The 1790-nt window shown below is 57.1% G+C and overlaps 1 protein-coding gene across 1 annotated transcript in view; it reads left to right on the top strand.

Moving 5' to 3' along the window:
- Nucleotides 1–342: 342 nt before the first annotated feature.
- PLK3 (polo-like kinase 3) overlaps nucleotides 343–1790 on the top strand; it is a gene marked incomplete at its 5' end in the record, with an annotated part of 5424 nt that continues 3976 nt past the window's right edge. The window contains 4 exons of the mRNA XM_010085137.1: nucleotides 343–450; nucleotides 537–653; nucleotides 1100–1229; nucleotides 1317–1404. Coding sequence (XP_010083439.1) covers nucleotides 343–450; nucleotides 537–653; nucleotides 1100–1229; nucleotides 1317–1404 — 443 coding nt within the window. The remainder of the gene's footprint in view (nucleotides 451–536; nucleotides 654–1099; nucleotides 1230–1316; nucleotides 1405–1790) is intronic.

The raw sequence follows: 1790 nt of genomic DNA, 5'->3' as shown, positions 1-1790 counted from the left end.
GACATCACGGCAGGAAAAACCTGTCTCCGTGGGGCTGCCTTTTGGTGGCCTCCGGTCCCCGGGCTCTCTGCTCTGCGCAGGACTTTCCAGGCTGATCTGTCATATGGAAAGGTGTGGAGTCCGGCCATGGTGGGAGGAAAAAAGCCCTGGAGGTTTTACAGGAACTGGGTGAAGAAAATCCCTGGTTGAGAGCATCATAGTTCAGATCTTAGTGGGCGACGCAGCAGGAGGGAGCGTGTGACGCTTGCCAGGCTGTGCTGCGAGGGAATGGAGGAGGAGGCTTGTAAGCAGGCAGGGGCGAAGAGCTGTGTCACCCATCCGTAACCACCTCTTCCCTTGCAGGGTGGATTTGCACGATGCTATGAAATGACAGACCTCTCCAGCAACAAAACCTATGCCGTGAAGGTCATTCTTCACAGCCGGGTGGCTAAACCACACCAGCGGGAGAAGGTGGGTGCTGTGGGGCTGGCGGGGTGCTGGGCTGGCAGGGTGCAGCAAGGGTCCTGTGCTCACCCCAGACTGCTGCTCCCTTTCAGATCACCAACGAGATTGAGCTGCACCGGGACTTGCACCACAAGAACATTGTCAAGTTCTCCCACTACTTTGAGGATGCAGAGAGCATCTACATCTTCCTGGAACACTGCAGTAGGAAGGTGAGCACTGGTGTGACCTCATTGCCAAAGGATCTCCTAAGCAGAGCTGTGGCTGGTTGGAGAAGACCTTATCTGAGGTGCTTTGTTAGCATACTAGCTCTCCTGGGCTGCCTGCTCTGTCGCACCCTGAGCTCAGCCATAACCTGTGTGGTTTCACACAGCACTGGGAACATTGCTGGTTGCCTGTCCTACTCAGGCTGCCCACTCATGTTGGCAACCTGTAGCTGCTGGTGGGGCCACCATAAATCCAGTGTTTCCCCTGCTGTGCTGAGCAACCTCAACCTCGTGTGGGGAGACTGCTGAGGTCATGGCTGTGGAAAAAGGATTATTTGTGGATGTGCAACTTCTGGAAGAACTGGCTTTGACCGTGCCTACCCCTTGCCTAGTCAGCAGGGCTGCCTGCTCTCCCTGCCTGCCTTCACCAAGCTGTCTTCTCTCCTCTGCAGTCCCTGGCCCACATCTGGAAGGCCCGCCATACTCTGCTGGAGCCCGAAGTGCGCTATTACCTCAAACAAATCATCTCGGGCTTGAAATACCTTCACCTCAAGGGCATCCTGCACAGAGACCTCAAGCTGGGTGAGTGCTGCGGTCAGGGCAGGGTGCTGTGTGGGGAGCCCGTTGCCCCACGGGGACTTGTGGTGACGCATCACCTTTGACTTGCAGGCAACTTCTTCATCAATGAAAACATGGAGCTGAAAGTGGGGGATTTTGGTCTAGCTGCTTGCCAGGGTATCTCTGACCAGAAGAAAAAGTAAGTCTGAGGTTTCCCTGTTCCAGAGCCCGCTAAAGTTTCACTCTTCCTCCTGTGGCTTCCTGGGAGGGTGGAGGGGTGAGTGGTCCCTGTGGCCTGGTGAGGAGAAGCCTTAGGGCCCCTTCTTGGGGGGGGGGGCAGTGATTCCTGTCCCAGCTGCAGGCAAGGCGAGGGGGCTGGGGGCTTTGTGGCTCCTCCAGAAGTGAGCTTGCAGCCGTCAGGGAGAACAATGTGCTGACTATGGCTATTATGCCTGCGCGGCTGCCCTGACGGCTGCATGGGGCTGGGACACAAAGGCTCTGTTCCTCCCTGGCTCTAGGACAGGCTCTTCCCAATGGCTCCCCAGGAGCAGCTGCTCTGACCCCTGGGAACTTGGTGGGAGGGGG

This window comes from Pterocles gutturalis, unplaced genomic scaffold (genome assembly GCF_000699245.1).
Source record: "Pterocles gutturalis isolate BGI_N339 unplaced genomic scaffold, ASM69924v1 scaffold36145, whole genome shotgun sequence".
Classification (NCBI taxonomy): Eukaryota; Metazoa; Chordata; class Aves; order Pterocliformes; family Pteroclidae; genus Pterocles; species Pterocles gutturalis.
Note: the sequence above shows the minus strand (reverse complement) of the source record. Positions and strands in the feature narration are given on the sequence as shown.